This window comes from Megalopta genalis, chromosome 2 (genome assembly GCF_051020955.1).
Source record: "Megalopta genalis isolate 19385.01 chromosome 2, iyMegGena1_principal, whole genome shotgun sequence".
Lineage (NCBI taxonomy): Eukaryota > Metazoa > Arthropoda > Insecta > Hymenoptera > Halictidae > Megalopta > Megalopta genalis.
This window is the reverse complement of record NC_135014.1, coordinates 9,901,570-9,917,654: the sequence shown is the minus strand read 5'-3', so window position 1 is coordinate 9,917,654 and position 16,085 is coordinate 9,901,570. Positions and strand designations below refer to the sequence as shown.

Sequence of the window (16,085 nt, the reverse complement as noted above, 5' to 3'; positions counted from 1 at the left end):
AGAACGCCGCAGCTCGCGACCTTTCAACTCCGAGACGTGATCGCTCGAACCTAGGATCGCTAATGCTTGCGATCCTAAATCTTTCGAATCGCCTTAAATTCCCTTCGGTCCATAGAACGCGTTCAAAGTGTCGAATCAATGCATTAATTAGACATTTTTCTGCAAGTTGCGACTCGCGGCGTTCTTTAGCCGCGGACTCGCCAGCGAATCGCCATGAATTCGCCATATTCGGGGTCGCGGATTCGGCGACGTGAAAAAAATCACTCAGGACTTCGGGAGAGGAAGGGAGCGTTCCGCGACGGTAGGGAGACGGGAGAACGAGACCGAGCCATAAAGGGTGCCGACGTCGCGACGCGTTAAACGATGCGGAAAAATTGCGCGGGGGTGGCCGGACCGACGGAAAATTCGCCGCCGGTCAAATTTCCATCGCGATAACGTGCAAACGCGTCCGACGCCTGTAGTTTACGAACGTCCACTTACCGAACCATGCCTGTGCGTCGCCCTGCACCTCGATCGCCAAACCGAAGTCCGCTAATTTCACAGCCGCGCCTTTCGCCTTACTCGCCAGCAGCAGATTCTCGGGCTGAAACAGGAAATGGGGACTCGTCGGCGATCTATATGTCGGCTTCGCTTCCGCACGGATCGCGTCGCGTTTACGCGTGTCGTTCGATTGGCTAATGTTCGCTTGCCTACTCGATATGATATTCTATCGATACATTAATAACACATCGATAATTATTGCCAAATTATTGCCAATGTATCAAATATTTTGCATATTCGAGAATCTATGCGAGAATTGTAAATCATATTTTTCTATTATTAAGTGGTTCACTAAACAGTTCTTTTGTTTAACGGAAAAATGGTAAATAGGTTAATTGGTACCGAACATTTGATTCGGACACGATTTGGTCTTGAATGTACTCTATTATCGAGCAACGCGATTATTAAGCCACCGTTTAGTCGCTTAAGGAATTAAACTGGAACGCGCGTTTCGTCGAGAAAGCGCGCGCGATCGAAAACGAAGGGCTGTCTTTCGGCGGAGTCGACAATGCGTCGGAATAAGGGCGCAAATCGTATTCGGGCGGAGAAGAAGTTTCCGATGGAAAATACGAGCTTAGGGACGTCGCGCCGCGATTTACTGAGCAGATATCGACGCTTGAAACTGTAAAGCACGATATCTGGAAGCGGGAAATATGCGGCTCGCCTTACGTCCACGGATTTACGCGAGCCTGCCGCGGATCAATTCGCGGCGCCGCGCGAGTACAGGGTGCTCCGAAAATCGTGTCGCAACTCCTCCAAAAGGGAAATATACGCGTCGGCGTCTCTCCCCTTTGCTTCATTTTCCAAAGGTTTCGCTAAATGAAAAGCCGAGCACGGTTTTTGGACCGCTTTGTACACGCGAGATGCTTGACACACATCGTTGGCCCAACATCTGCGCGACTTTTTCAGTTTTTCATGAAACGCCACTTTTCCTGCGCCCCTTTTGCTCTTTCTCCTCTCTTCACCCCTTCGCGCACTCTCTCTCTCTCTCTCTCTCTCTCTTATTTTTCCTTCGTCGAAAGACGGATTAATTTTCCCCTCGTTTCGACTGCCACCCGCGTTTTCTTGACGACTCTCTCAACTGAATTTCCAGCAATTTGAATTCCACGGAAGGGAGTACCGGACGCTTCAAAGCGGACGATCTCTCGACGCTAAATCCACCGTGTTCCACATTTTTTTCGTTCGAACAATGTTGTTGCTATTACGCGAACATTCGAAATACAGGTGTCGTCGTTTATGCGAACTGTGCTCGATTCAATTTTAAAGCTCGCTGGCAAAATAAAGATTAGCTTTATCAATAGCTTCAGCTTCAATTATTTCAATAAGTTGCAAATAATATTCGATATTAATTGTTTTAATTTCTCTGACGTTTGAAATTTGATGTACTAATTCCTGCAATAGGTGCGCAAAATCCGCGAGCCGGTTACGACGATCGAAGCAAGTAATTATAGAAATTAACAAGCCCGGTGGCAGCGTCCAGTGTAATATAATGAATCTTGCGAATAAAATTATTTAAAATTTGCAACGCATAGCACGATATTTAGAGAATTTACAGCTTCTTTTTGACGGCATTTCTCTCACATTTGATCAGAAGATACGACATATTTAATGCGCGAATAAATACAATAACTCTATCTCTGGCAGCGAACGCGTTAATTACGATGATCGAAGATTAATGGCGATCGATGACGATCTCCGACCCCGGATTGCCCCGATCGCGATCTCTACACCTAGAACGAAGGTTCGATCGTCGTTGAAGCGACCTGTACGTCATCAATCGGCCAAAACATCTGGAAACGATCATCGACCCGTTCGAACGGCTCGACGCGAGGCGTCGCGGCGCCGAGAGCTATTCCTTTCGGCCGACACGATCGGCCTAAACACGGCACAATTCGTTGCCCTTTTCGTCCCTTTTTACGTACTTTCAGGTCCCTGTGCACGACTCCGTTGTGGTGGCAGTGGTGTACGCTCTCCAGGATTTGTTGGATACAATGCGAGGCGTCCGCTTCGCTGTAGAACTCCCGCGCGACGATATCCTCGAACAGTTCTCCGCCGGTAACTCTGCAAAACCGGACCAGGTGATGTATCTCTGTCCACGTTGTGGACACATCGATCGAGAAAAAAAACAGAACTCGTTCCACGGCATTCAGAAAAGTGCGACAAAATGGCCGGGCGTTCTTCTGAATTCAGTGGAACGACGCGCGAATGGCCAGACCCGATCCTTGCGCTCGGATCAACCGCCATCTTTGCGGTCAAGGGTCAACGAGCAAGGGTCAGCTGTTAGGATCGAAAGTCTGTCATTGATAAATTAACGCGGGTTCGTGGACAGTTTGTTCGGGACAGCGGAGATAAACGCGGAGATAAAGCGCGTTTGATAAACAAAGGATCCGGAAATCGCCGGTCGCTCCGGCCGAATAAAATCGCGAAAATTGGTAGCGAGCTTGCAATAGCAAGTTAATCTCCGGGGAGCGGACAAAAGGAGACTGGAGACTCGCTCGCGGTGGTTTTTCGGGCTTTCGGGAGGGCCGGCGGGCCCGACGTAGCCCGGGGCTTCGATCATTCGAGCCAACGCGAATTTTAACCACCGGGATTCTCCGATCGGAAGGAGGCAGGTTGGCGGGCCAATTCCGATAGGAATTAGATTAAAGTTGGCTCCCGACCGCCACTGACTCCCCTGAATGACTCGCATCGGGCCTGCGGGGACCTGTGGGGCCGGGCGGACCGACCCGCGGAGAGCCCGGTTCGACTCGATTACGAACTTTCGATCCTAGCGATGATTAATGTTACGCGTCGGCTCTACTTACAGGTCAAACACGAGGTAATGGCAGTTTTCCTCCTGTATGCTGTCGTGTAATCTCACTGGAACAGAAAGCAACGGGAAACTGTTAGTCGAGAGCATCGCGCAAGCCGCGCTTTTCGAGCGCGAAACTAATCTCTTTATCTCGTTTAAATTGTGTCGCTTCTTGATAGACAGCGGATTTTTCGTGCATTTATGATGCAAATGCTATTAGAAGATCATACAAATGGCATTTGTGTCGCACGAATACAATGCAAAGTCATGAAAAGACAAAGTAACGAGTTCGCGTAAAAAAATAGCTTGATCTATAACGATCCAGCTGCAACGATATTTATTGAAAAAATCAGCGCTCTATCTCGGCGCGAGCATGATCGAGGTATCACCGTGATTCTGTTCTATTTATTAGTTCGCACACCAGCGATTCATTTCCGCGGCCAATTAATGCTCGCGCGGCGGTGATCGCGTCAAGTGGTAAGAGTCAATGAATCCCACTCTCTTATAATTACAGCCGCGCGTCTAATTGAACCTTTAGCGGTCCGGAGCGCGTCCCGGCTTCTATTTTCGCATTCGCCGTAATTCTTGCCATTTGTAACGTTACAGCCTGCTCGGAAGGGTCAAAGTATGCCGCAGTTTTCTTTTACGTTCGCAATTCGCTTCGCAATTTTCGCGAATAATCGCGTCGACCGTCGAAGATCTTGCAAAGGATTCGCGGCCGATCGACGCGGCCCGATTCGATCGCGTTCGAATGAAAGCGTCGCGGAGGACCAATTTTCGCAGGCCCAGTTTTCGGAGGACCAGTCTACGGATGCCCAGTTCTCGGAGGCACAGACTACGGAGGCCCAGTTTTCGGAGGCTCGCTCGCTCAAGAGCCGCGGTTTCCGCAAACGGAAACGTGGACGATGTTCGCGTAACGCGGCATCGAGGCGAACGACCGTCCCCTAACGACCGGCCGTTTTTCATCGCGCGCGGGCCGAGTGTTTGCTCCGTAGGGAGCAAAGTGGCGGATACGCGAACGCGACAGGGTAGAATGTCGCGGAACGAAGACGGGGATGGAAAATTGTCGCGGTATCCTGCAAACGATCTTCACGGTCGTTGAACAAATTGCGCTCGAGCCGTGGCCGTGGCCGGCGCGGCGCATACGAACGACGCCATTAGGGGCGCGGATTTTTGTCCGAATGTGCTCCGAGCTGTGCGGGGACCAATTACCCATCCGAAGGACCGCTCCTTTGTTAACTCCACTTTTTTACCTCGCGCCGCGTCCGTACGTGCGTCATTCATTTTTCAATTAACCAACCAGCGCCGAAAAAGGGGCCAAAGAACGCGAGACGTTCGAGGCTTCCGTCAACCCCCTCCCCCCCCTGCCGCACCATTTTCGCCGCGGATACCGTGATTGCAGTTTCTTCTAATCGTTTCTTGGGAGAAAAGGAGCACGGTAAATTTTTCATAATTTTTCTTCAGCTTGCAAACGAAAGTGGACAATTTTGGAAGAGGAGGCGCGATTATTCGAGCCTTGCGATTCGTTTTTATAATTGTTGAGCATCGGTGACTATAAAAATGAGTCGCGAGGCTCGAATAATCGCCTCTCCCCTTTCTAAATTGTCCAGTTTTATTTACAAGCTGAAGAAAAATTACGGAGAATTTACTCTATTTATATTTACTGTGTGTATTTACCTTGCTCGAACGCTTAACCCTTTGTCCGGCAGGTAATTACTGGGAATCCCTATCACGAGTCGCACTCGCCGAAGCACGGCAAGCTGTTACAACCGACCATTTGCTATGGTGTGCTATGGTGTGCTCTAGAGGGTGCTTGAGGCTCTTGGAAGAACGTATCGAGAATATTTCGCGAAGACGTCCGCGTGGACGGAAGCTTTTCGATCGCGGCGACACTTCTTCTCGATCGTTCATTAAGGTCAACGAAGAGACATCTACCGCGATACAATTCAACGATCCGGCCTTAATTAATGTCAAGTGGGGCCGCGGGCCGAATCTGCGCGAAGAGGCGAGCCTCGTCGTTCCAGCGAAGCTGTTCTGGACGACGAAGAGAATCTTCCTCGCAGCCTCGATCCCGGTCCGAAGGGTTCCGTTGTTCCTCGCGCAAACGTTTTGCTAACAATTCTCGATCGTTTCTAGGTAGAGACGAACGCGATCATCGACGCGGGGCCCGTCTGAGAGAACCCGGGCCACGAGGAACGCGAGCATAATCGCGAAAACGCGTGACTGCGGGGTCACCGAGTCGCGCTGCGTCGAGGTGTGGCTTCCTGGATCGATACTTACGCCGGTTACTCTCGCCTCTCTCTCTCTCTCTCTCTCTCTCTCTCTCTCTCTTGCTCTCTCGGTTTCCGGAAGCCGGCACCGTCGAGTCACGTTTATCGAACCCCCGCGATTATCGAACGCCGTCGATTCGGCGAACTTCGAACCGCATCGACTGTTCGGCACTCGAAGCACTGCCTGCCGGATACTTTCGCCCTTTCGCGGAGGGTGCCGGCTCCTCGACACCCTTCGCCGATCCGAGAAGGGTCAAGGTTATAAATCAGACGTTGCGAAGATCGAACGCCGCGAAGATCGGCCGCTGGGAGACGTTTGAGAGCAGATTTTCCAGGAAGAGTATCTCCTGGAAGAAGAGACTTCCGAGTTCCGCGGAGCGCGGCTCGAGGGCAAAGGGTGCGGCGGAGAGGCCTAGGAGGCCGCGGAAAGGGGGTTAGCAGTGAGAAACGGTCGAGAAGGATCGATAGGTATCACTTGTTGACTGGTACGAGCGTAAGCCGGTGCACGGCATGATGGAAACGGGTCGCGGATGGCAGGAGGACACGGTAACTCATCGGTCACGTCCAGTCGACGCGATAGGACTCCGCGATGAATAAAAGAAACCCCGGCCCCGTCTCTCCACCCTTATGAATTATGGAGTCGGCCGAGCAGCGACGGTTCGGCAAGCCGGGGCTGGCTTTTGTCGTCGGATATCAGCCGTCTAATTCCTGCAGCGCCGTTCGCGAGTCCTCGGCCGAAAGTCGGCGATACGAGGCGCCTCTGATTCCGATAACAGAGAAGAAACTGCGAGACAGAGAGAACGCGGTTATTTCTCTCAGTTCCTCAGCTTGGAGACGAAAGTGGACAACTTGCAAAGCCTAACAGCTTGCGCTGAACAACAATAAAAATGCGAGACTTGAACAATCGCGTCACCTCTCCCTAAATTGTACGTTCTCATGCTCAAGCAGAAGGACAATGCGGGAGAAATTCCTGTAGCCGGGTCACCGGGTGTCCAGAGTTCGCCGAACCCTTCGTCATCCGTCAATCGATTCCTCCGGCCTTGTCGGGAACAGATGATTCTCTCGGAGGAAAGCGAAACGATCGACGTCGATCAATCTCACGGCAAGTTTGCGGGAACGAGAAGAGGGAAGAAGGCGCCTATGCATCGATCCTCGTTCTATTTTGACAGGGCGAGCGTTTCTCGCTCTTTCAGCGCGAGAGATAGGTAGATAGATAGATAGATAGATAGAGAGAGAGAGAGAGAGAGAGAGGGGGGCGAGGCTGATCACGGAATGAAAATACGAGCCGCGAAAGGGATCCTGGGCCACCGATGCGACGGAGGAACGCGGAAACTGGATGCCCGAGTATTGATCTACCGTCTTTCCGGCACGCTCTCGACCCTCGCCAGATTCCAAGACGCTAGACGAGGCGACGAGCATCGCCGGGAGACGAACGAGCCGCGATAAAAGGATCGATGGATCGCCGGCGATTCGACGCTCTTTATGCGGACGCGATCACCGCGAACGGCCTCTCCTCTCGCGAACGCTTCGATCGATGTTTAACCGACCGGCAGAGCTTCGCGGAAAAACGGCAACCGTCGGCAGCTCGGTTTTAGTCCGCCTCTTTGCTCGCGCGATCTTCGGGACCATTGGCGTACCATTGGCGTACCATCCACAGAGGCGGACGCAACGAAGTCGGAAATTTTTGACGGATCGTCGATCGACGCTAGATTTACGGAGCGCTTGAAGCAGCTGTTTTTTATGTTAGCATATAAGGGTGATGATAAGGCGTTTTTTTTTCGATTCAGGTCGCAAGATACACTTTGTTAACTCGTCGTTGGGCGATCGCGAGCATCTAAAGAGGCGGAGCGAAGGAATGGCACCCGAGCGCGAGTGAAAACGCGAAAGAGCACCCAACGGTGCGGACACCGCGCGCGACATTTGTCATCGGACAAAGCGGAATCGCAAATCGCGGCCGTCGATTGCGTCGAGGAGGCTCGCCAGATGTTTCTACGGGACAAGAGACGCCGAGAAGCCAAATTAATAGCCTCTAAACAGAAACGAGAGAGGAAGAAGATGACGAAGAAAAGAGGAAGAGAGCGCGAGAGAGCGAAAGAGAGCGCGAGAGAGCGAAAGAGAGCGAAAAAGAGCGAGAGGATGGCGGACAGCGTGACAGTTTCGATTGGCTCGGCGCTGGCCGCGAGAAAGGATTCGTGACAGGTCGTCGGTTCAATGAAATTCGTTCACAAACGAATAAAAGACCTGGACCAGCCTGGACGGCGGATACTCGGCCGAGCGTGTCCTTTCACGGACGCGTTTCGCCGAATGCTCGTCCACCGATTTCCGTTCCATTCGATCAATTAATAAAAACATTAATTGCCGTGCCGCCGGATCTATCCTCGCCCCCCGATTTTCCCCACCGTTTTTCCATCCCCGCGGATTCTAAGTGCAGTAAATTGTTTCCAAAAGGGGAATTAAGAGATTGAAGTATTTAATTACGCTTACGCGGATCTCTCATCTATTTTCGCACATTTATTTCGAATCTTACGACGATTCTGTCCAAGTGTTTTGTCACTTTAGCGCGATTGCGTGATTTCAAATACTTTTGATATTCGAAATTATTTCTGGAAAGTCGCGTTCGCGCGAACAAATGAAACGAAAGGCGACTTTTGTCGACTCCTCTCCGCAAAGGGTTAAAGCCGCATCGCCTCCGGAACATCGGCGAGCTTCCGCGACGCGATTACCGCGGCCGCGACCGGGTTCGTTCGTTTATTCGCGACGAATTTGTTATCGAGAGGGAGGATCCGGCTCGCGAGCGATTGAAAGGTCTGCGAAACTCGAGTCTCTTCAGACTCTATCCGGCGCGCGCTGATCGATTCTATTTCGAGGACGAGGAGAGCGAGGCGTGCACCTGTTATCTCGCCGGAATCAATGCACGATCGACGTTTCTCCGGAGGAGATTCGCGGATTCGACGAAAAAAAAAGAAAAGAAAAAGGAGAAGAGAGACGAAAGCCGAGGCAAAAGAGAAAAATTCCGTCTAGCCTTACTTGGCACGGCCGAGAAATTTCTCTAGCCCTGGCGACGTCGGCGATTGGCTCGCGGCCAGCGCAGGTTTCGGCGCAGTATTGCAAACGAACACCGCCCGCCATCGGTTCAAGGTTGCAGTTCCGCTAATCAAAGCGCACGTGCGGTTCCGCCGAATTTCGTTCCGTTTGTTCCGCGTACGCGTTTTTCCTGATTCCTGCGGAATCCACCATCGAAAGATTTTCTAGATCTCCGCGCCCGACCCCCGCGGACCGTCGGACGCGTTTTACGACCACGCTCGACGCGCGCGCCGAACGGCTAAGCTATTTTATAGCCGACGTTATTTCTATCCAAAGAGTGTCTAAATGGTATTTCGACCGTCCGACGCTAGAACTATCGAACCGATCGAAATAACTGGTTTCTCATTTTTCGCTTTACAATTCCCTGCACTATGAAAATCCTTTTCTCAGACATTTTTTGTACCACCCTCTTTGTACAAGATTAAATCGAGCCAATTTTGTCATTTTCGTAAAACAATACGTATACGTTGGTATACGTATATTTGGGGTCCGATAGTTCTAGCAATAAATAATCTAGTAACAACTAATCTAGCACAAATAAAATAAATAATTTCGAATAAATATGGCCCCTGTTTCACTAGCGATAAATAATCTAGTAATAACTAATCTAGCATAAATAAAATAAAAGATAATTTCGAATAAATATAGCCCCCTGTTTCACTAGCAATAAATTATCTATTATTAAATAATCTAGCATAAATAAAGTGAAAAATAATTTCGAATAAATATGGCCCTTTCTTTCACCCCTATTCTAATAAATTCGATCATTTATTCCAGATCGAAACCCGGCAGAAATCGTCCGAGAAACCGGCTTCGCATTTCCTAATCCTGCGAAACGGTCGGAACACGAAACGATCGAGGTTCTTTCCGTGCATAAAAGTCTCCCGACGAGGACGGATAAAGCGATCCAACGGTAGCAATAATTATCGAACGGTTTCGCTGTTTCCAGGACAGCTCGCGTGCACGACTGATTCACCGAGGATACCTTTGCGCACGCGAGCCACCCCGTAGATCCCGGATCGACCGGTCCCCAGGGAGGAATCCTGGTCCCGGTAGCCTCGGATTAATTGGAATCATCCGAACGGTGATTTAATAGGTTGTTCATGGTGGCCGGGCCGGCAAAGTGGCCGCGCTGCGCCTTTGAGAAATTAAGGAACACGAGCGTCGCGGTTAAACGTCGTCGGCTGACGCTTCGACGATCGTCGCGAGTTTCGTGAGAACGAAGGGCGACGATTTGACGAGCACGCGGCGAGGGTCGACTCGTATTTTATTCTCGATAAGCTCGAGATTACTTGGAAAAATATTTTGCACGAAGGCTGCGAGGAGCGCCGGTGAAAAATCGTCGCAACAGTCGGAAAACCGGCGAGAAACGGGGAAAGAAACCGGTTGTAAAATGTGCTCAGCGCGTCCGGGACATAATTCGCAGACGCAGTTTTATTTGTTGAGCGGAACGCTTCACTTTTTATCAGCCTCGCTCGCCAAACTGCAGAGAAAGAGAGAGAGAGAGAGAGAGAGAGAGAGAGAGGGAGAGAGAGCGAGAGAGAGAGAGAGAGAAAGGGAGAGTAAGTAGGTACTTTCGCAGAGATATTTCTTTTCGCAGCGAGAATTCCGCAGCACAGTTAGACCTAGACGGAATAGAACGCGAAACAAACGTAACGCTACACACAAGCTAACGTAACGTAACGCGACATAAGGTAAGGTAAGGTAAACGTCACGTAACGTAACGTAACGTAGCGTAACGGGGTAGCGAACGCGCCCCCATCTAAGGACAATACGCAGCCGTCGTATTTTTCAGGCAGGCAGTTTCAAGAGCCTCGCAAAAATATCGTTGGCAAGCGGGAGAGACGGCGGCGTGCATATGTCAGATTTATAGTAGTCGTAAACGAGGCTGGGCCGACGTGTGTCGCGCGGAAAGTTTCGCGGTTCGGCCCCGGGACCAACTTCGCAGCCGGTCTCTGGGTATAGTTTCCGCGGCGCGACGCGATGCGGCGCGGCGTGAACAAGTAAACCGAGAATATACGGCGACTCCGACCTATGCTAATTTCCCGTTGGAACGAACCGTGGCGAGCCCAGGGCTGACCCGACCAAAGGAAACCCGATTCCTCTGCAGACTGCTTCTCCGTCTACTCAAGTCGTTATTACTATTACTATTAGTAATATTATTATCAGTATTATTATTATTAGTAGTAGTAGTGGTAGTAATATTATTAGTATTATTATTAGTAGTAGTAATAATATTATTACCAGTATTACTATTATTATTAGTAGTAGTAGTAGTAGCAGAGTGGTAATAGTAGTAATATTATCAGTATTATTATTATTATTATTAGCAGTAGTAGTAGTAGTAGTAGTAGTAATATTATTAGTATTATTATCATTATCATTATCATTATTATTATTATGATTATTGTTATTATTATTATTATTATTATTACTATTATGCTCCTATTACAATACATTATTGTCACTATTAATGCATTTATATAATATACGAAGTCCCCTAAACATGTCTTTATAATTTGAACACCTAAGCAGCAATATATTTTATTTAAGTCTCGCAGAGTCTTTACCATAACTCTTGCTCGAATAACGTAATTAATTCGAGCATTTTCCATGAAATTTTTTAAATCTAAATTTTGCGGAATTAAAAAACAAGAAATCGGTCGCTTCGACCTCGATAGAACGGAAACCTAGAAGAGAAGCATAGAGCACAGCAGTTTCCGGGCCGGCTCTTTGAAGACCGAGAAGACCAGTTTGCTTTGAAAGATCGAGAATTCGGCGCGGAACCGGGTTCGCAGGGCTCGTTCCCTTCGCTGGCTACGAAATTGGCTTGGACCGAGGCAAACAGGCAGGCACAGGTAGCGTCAAAAGGGTGGTTTTCTGGTGATGGTGGGAACATATTCCGCGGAGCGTGGCAAAGGGCACGTGGAAGCTCTCTCTATCGACCCGACGTCACTGCGCCGCGCCGCGCCGCGCCGCACCGCACCGCGCTAACGATGGAAATTATAAGCGAGGAAATAACCAGTGGGCGATATTGGAATCCAATAAAGCAAGGAAAGTGAATAAACGCGCGAATGGAAATAGGGAGGCGACCGGCGAATTCGCTTTTACACTTGTCCAGCTTCGACAGTCGGGCCTGCCTGCTTGCCTACCCCTTTTCTCGCCCTTGTTCGCTCCGATTTCCAAGTATTTTCTCGGCTCTCGGGCACCGTCTCGAACTATTAAGACGGAACAATTGAACCGGAACCGCGCGATAGGCCTCTGTTTCCAAACTCGTAGTACAGGCGACCGAAATAAACTCGGCGAAAAGTAATAACGCGGGGCCACCGAACGCAGTTATTTTCTATGTTATTTTGTAAAATTAGCGGTCACGTATTACAGAGCAAATTCTCCCGAAAATTAACCTTTTGCATTCGAATTTTAACTTTGCATTTTAACTGTAAATCTAAAGCAATTTTTCTGACTTATAGTATTTCCATTTTATACGACGAAGTGCATTTTGTGCATATGAAATTTAGTGTTGCAATGACTCGTGCAACAGTTACGCTTTTGACCATCTTTTAAATATAAACTTTGTTAATAGAAAAATTATCTTGGAACGTGATGCAACAATTTTAGTGGTGGCTCAGAGTCACCACTCGAGTGCAAAGGGTTAACCCTCAACTGGGAGACAAAAATGGATCATTTGGGAAGAGGAGGCTTCGATTATTCGTCGACAATCGGCATATAATCGAATCTCCTTTTCCCAAATTGTCCACTTTTGCCTACAAAAAATATTAGGGAGAATTTACTATCAATTAGGGAGAATTAAGGAGAATTTACTATGCTCCGATTTTTAGCAACGAATTACCGGGGACCATTTGCGCCGCGAGTCCGGAAACGCGTCACTTACGGTGGACGTTTCGCAAGAAGGTATCGGCCGATTCTTCGGGGAAGAAAGAAATCCGCTGGGCCAAGAAACGCAGGCGCCTGCGTGTCCGTGTAAAATCGACCGTATGCACTGGCCCGACGCGACGCGATGCGACGCGACGCAAGACGCAGGACGCAACACGTGTGCCATTTGTCAGACGGTCGTGGAAACATCTAAAGAGAGAGAGAGAGAGAGAGAGAGAGAGAGAGGACAATCTCTTTCTTTCTCTCTCTCTCTCTCTCTCTCTCTCTCTCTCTCTCTCTCTCTCGACAATGTCGTTCGCGCTCGTTAATTAGGATCACACTCACCGATATTCTGGTGTTGCAGCTTCCTGCATATCCGCGCCTCACGTTCGAGTTTCTGAAAGTCTGAAACAGAAATAGATATCGCAGGATCAGCGGTAATCGCAACGGTTCGCAGATCGCGATCGTTGCGAATGCAGTCGATGGGCGCCGCGACTTTGTCTTTTCTAACAGCGGGAATAATTCGCGGTATCGACCAAGGCTTCGTAGAATATTTATAGAGTGTTTTCCATGCTCTGCATGGAGAACGCAGCCCTTTTAATAGCTACTTACACCGCGACCGATCTCCGCCTCGTTATAAAAACTTTCTTTTCCAATTACACGTTTTCTCTTCTGGCCTTCTTCGGCCTATTTTTACCGCGAACGCAAACAGTTTCGTCCTTCCAGCGATTCGGCTAATTAGGCACCGCGTGTTCAATTTATCGTTCGTTAATCGACGGATTAATCGTGAGCCCTTCGAACACGAGCAGAATCTTACCAACCTTCCGTTTTATACAGTTTCATTTATTATTAGACTGCGCATTTTACCGAGCGCAAAACAACGAAACTGGTTAAAAGCATTGTTCTATTATTTCCAATTTATCCAGAAGCCATTCGGAAATGAAACGCGCGCGTATGCGACTCCGTCTTGCGATCGATACGTGCTATTTTTATTTTCTATAATGATAAAAAGTCCACTCGTCGTGTACGCTACGCTTTCGTCGATTAATCCGTCGACCAAGAGATCGTCGAAACGAAACGATAGCGAGTGTGCGATAGAAAGTTCGATAGAAACCGGAAGATAAGAGGCCGGAGCGCGAAGAATTTTTCAGTCGATCGCAGAGCAGAGGCTGTTCGGCACGCGCTCGCCTTTAAATTTTTGCCGGCCGAAGGGAGACGAAAGTTTGCTCATCAGCAGGTAAATCGGAAATCCGTTTGATATCGAGCAGGATGGCCGCGATCTAGCAACGGCGCGGCGTGTCGCATCGAGAACGTTCCGGGGGTTGCTCTCTCTCGCGCGCGCGCGTGCGGGCGAGCTTTATCGCGAAAGTTCCGCGGTAACGACAGCCAATGCCGGGTATAATCATTACCGCGAAATCGAATTTCCCAACGAGCTCCCCCCGACCAGTTTCCCCGTGGGTAATCCACCAAGGACCGCGATAAAATTGGATTTGTCGATGGCCGAGTCGTTTCGAGGACGATTTCCTGTTTCCTTTCTGTACAGGAGCTTTCTGTAGGAACAAGCCGATGCTCCTTCGAGTATCGCCAATCGATGATCCGTCCCTCGTCCGGGGACCTTCCCCTAACGATCGTTCATTTCGCGGAAAATTCTTTCCCCGATCGGACCAATATCCGTCGCGATTTTACGAAACGCGCGCGGATTTACGTGTCGGTGTTACGGCGCTGCTAAATTCGCGTCCGCAGAAATTACAATGTAGCGAGGTAAATTTCTGGTCGATTCGATGCATCGATGCACAAATCGAGAAAGGCAGGAAAATGCTAAAAAAATGGAACTTATAAACAGACCGCGGATTTTGTGCATTCGTGACAGAAGCGAGTGCAGTAATGTCTCTCTAATTGACGCACAGATTGTCCCCAGAAATGGACAAATTGGAAAGAGGAGATTTTGCCAATTTCGAGGATTTTGAAAGCCTCGTTTTTATAATTACCGATTCTCAACAATTATAAAAACGAGGCGCAAGGCTCGAATAATCGTGTCTCCTTTTTCCAAATTGTCCACTTTTGTGGACAATCTAAGCGTCAGTTAGGGAGACATCACTGTAATGCGCCACGACGAGGTCCCCCATAGCAACAACCGTCAAGCACATGCGTTTTAACAACAACAAAATTACGCTAGTTGACCATGAGAGTTCCTAATAAATAAATAGTCCTCCGTAGCGTCGCGTAGCACGAACTTCGAGGGGAAACGTCTCTCAAAGTCTACGTACCGCCTCGTTTCGGCTCGAATCGCATCTCGTTTCGGTCGACAAGAGTAAGTTCGACGGGGACAATCGATCGAAATGCGGCGAGGAACCAGCGTCCATTAAGTGAAATTACGGAAGAAAGTTCTCGCCGCGATACGGTACGCGCATTCCGAGTTGTCCGCCATTTTTCGCCGATAAGGACCGCGCGATTCGAATCGAGTAACCCAGTTTTCCCTCTCTCGAACCCTCTTCTTCCTCGCGCCGCGCGCGTCTTTCCTCTTTCTTTTTTCCCCCTTTCGTCGAGTGGTCCGTCCTCCAATTTGCTTCTCCTCGTCGGGTTCCAGTGTTCTTCGCGGACCCTCGTCTCGTCGTAGGTGCTCGTTAATTCTGGTTGTTTAATGCGGCGGGGGCAGGGCCGAGCAGGGCGGGGGGCAGGGCGGGGGACAGGGCCAAGATCGTCGAGATACAACGAGATTTAATTATATGCGAGGAAACACCGGCTGCTCGAGCACCTATCCAGCGCCGGGACCGATCGACGTAATCTCGTTTTATTCGAGATATTGCTGGATATTGCTAGATGTTGCTAGATATTGCTAGGCTCCGGTGCTTCCCCCTAATTTTCATTAGCTTCGCGCTAATTTTCATTAGCCTCGCGAGGCTCCCGAGAGAAGAACGTTCCTCGCTAGAACATTTCTTATTGTAATTTGCTAACGTTAACCTCTTTGCACTCGAAGTCGTTTCAACTAGAAGAGACCAGGACTTCCAACATCAGTCGTCGATTCTTTCAGTGTCTTTTGGTCTTTCTTTTGCACCGTTTAAAATCGTAGCACTAATTTCCGTGATAAAAGCATCATATCCGCAGTCCAGCGATCGCGACGCGAGTTAAATGAAGCATCGAATGGCATCCGTCGATTAGCAGACCAATTTTTACACATTCGGAGGAAACGAAATGCAGGAGGACCTGAAAAGGAATTTGCAATTGTCTGAATCGCGTACGGAATATGCAAAGGGTCTATCGAAACTCTTTAAGCTCTCCAGAAGTCCACGGTGCAGCCACTCGACCGGCATTTTCTCGCCACGTGGACTCGTCGAGATAGAAAGACAAGGGCGAAGAAGGGAGAAGAAGAGGGCGCAGAGGACGAAGAGGCGAAGAGGCTCGTCCCCTCGACCGATAGCATCGGAGAACGCAGGGTGCACGAGAGTCCGCGACATTCTTCTCACGCCCGAGAGATCAAGGGCTGCAGATCGAACGGCCTTCGCGTCGTCCTATCGTTCTCAACCCTC

General features: G+C 49.4%; 1 protein-coding gene across 38 annotated transcripts in view; it reads right to left on the bottom strand.

The window, feature by feature from the left end:
• The window catches only part of CaMKII (Calcium/calmodulin-dependent protein kinase II), a 115,677-nt gene that overhangs the window by 55,093 nt on the left and 44,499 nt on the right, over positions 1-16,085 (bottom strand). For all 38 annotated transcript variants that reach the window (XM_076518253.1, XM_076518250.1, XM_076518252.1 and 35 more), the window contains exons 4-7: positions 12,904-12,963; positions 3,345-3,399; positions 2,463-2,601; positions 481-583 (exon numbers count right to left, since the gene is read on the bottom strand). In XM_076518253.1, the coding sequence (XP_076374368.1) occupies positions 481-583; positions 2,463-2,601; positions 3,345-3,399; positions 12,904-12,963 (357 nt within the window). The remainder of the gene's footprint in view (positions 1-480; positions 584-2,462; positions 2,602-3,344; positions 3,400-12,903; positions 12,964-16,085) is intronic.